General features: G+C 26.7%; 1 protein-coding gene across 1 annotated transcript; it reads left to right on the top strand.

Annotated features, from left to right (window-relative positions):
* The first annotated feature begins 259 nt into the window (after nucleotides 1-259).
* Nucleotides 260-1,198, top strand: LOC108570280 (ragulator complex protein LAMTOR3-A). The gene is made up of 3 exons (XM_017932117.1): nucleotides 260-419; nucleotides 643-870; nucleotides 1,059-1,198. The coding sequence occupies exons 1-3, from the start codon at nucleotides 411-413 to the stop codon at nucleotides 1,194-1,196; spliced, it is 375 nt and encodes a 124-aa protein (XP_017787606.1). The 5' UTR covers nucleotides 260-410; the 3' UTR covers nucleotides 1,197-1,198.
* Nucleotides 1,199-1,220: the final 22 nt, after the last annotated feature.

The following is a 1,220-nucleotide window of genomic DNA, read 5'->3' as shown; positions in this document are numbered from 1 at the left end:
CTTGTAGTTTCTTTAAAATAAATAACATGAATTCACCTTGTACAATGTAGATAAAGAATATATAAGTCAAAATAAATTTCAAATTTAACAAATTGCATTATTCATTTTACTGAAATCAGATAATTGGCATAGATTACTACATGTAAATACGTTAAATGTTAATACTTCTTTGTAATTGTAAATTATTTTCGTAGCAAGTATGTAAAAACCACTGCACGAATATTCCAAATTTAAACAGCTATGGAAAGGTTTTGCTAGTATAGTGGTTTAAATACGATGCGCGCGCATTCTACACCTACCATATGACAGATTGTCAAAAGTACCATTTGATAGTGTTAATATTTAGGATTTATTAAACTTTTGTAGATTTATAAGTTATTACTTATCATTTATCTGCGTAAATATTAAAAATGACAGCAGTAAGTTTTATGATTACGTTAAATTATTTTTTTCTAAATTGTGTGGTTTATGTTTTAAGGTTATGTACAAATAATTTGAGTTAGTCCTAAAACAACTGCAAAATATTTGAGTAAAAGGACATGTGTGTTATCTAAAAAAGACATTCTCAAATGTAATAGTAGTATTATCATATAACAAAATGATATTTATTATTAATATTTATTTCTTTATTTATTGTCTCAGGAATTAAAAAAGTTTCTTTATGGACTTCTAAGTAGCGTGGAAGGACTTCACAGTATATTGATAACAGATAGGGATGGAGTACCTGTGGTATTGGTAGCTGATGAAAAAGCACCAGAATTAGCTATGAGAGCAAGTTTCTTGTCTACATTTGGCATGGCAACAGATCAAGGAAGTAAACTGGGACTGGGAAAAAATAAAACAATTATATGCATGTACAGCAGTTACCAGGTATTGAGGAAATATTTGTTATTTTTATTAAAAATTGTTATTTTCTACTTAATTTCAATGCAGAACAATAATATCTATATATATATAAATACTTATAGAAGTATCATATAAAATCACATGTAATTTTTTGATTCATTTTTAACATATATATTATATGTGGATAGTTTAAGTGTTAATTTATGTTACAGGTAGTTCAAATGAATAAATTACCACTAGTGATTAGTTTTATTGCAAGCCATAATTGTAATACAGGTCATATTTTATCTTTGGAAAGTAAAATTGATCCAATTTTATGTAATTTAAAAAATGCAGTAGTGGAAGCCTGATGGTTACCTGTTGTGCATTATGGG

The sequence above is a fragment of the Habropoda laboriosa genome, unplaced genomic scaffold (assembly GCF_001263275.1).
Source record: "Habropoda laboriosa isolate 0110345459 unplaced genomic scaffold, ASM126327v1 scaffold81, whole genome shotgun sequence".
In the NCBI taxonomy this organism is placed as follows: Eukaryota; Metazoa; Arthropoda; class Insecta; order Hymenoptera; family Apidae; genus Habropoda; species Habropoda laboriosa.
This window is presented reverse-complemented; position numbering and strand designations above follow the sequence as displayed.

What these genes read in the sequence shown, in the direction of transcription:
- LOC108570280 (XM_017932117.1), top strand. An exon ending in GCATGTACAGCAGTTACCAG is followed by an intron (nt 871 to 1,058) that starts GTATTGAGGAAA and finishes TTTATGTTACAG; the next exon opens with GTAGTTCAAATGAATAAATT.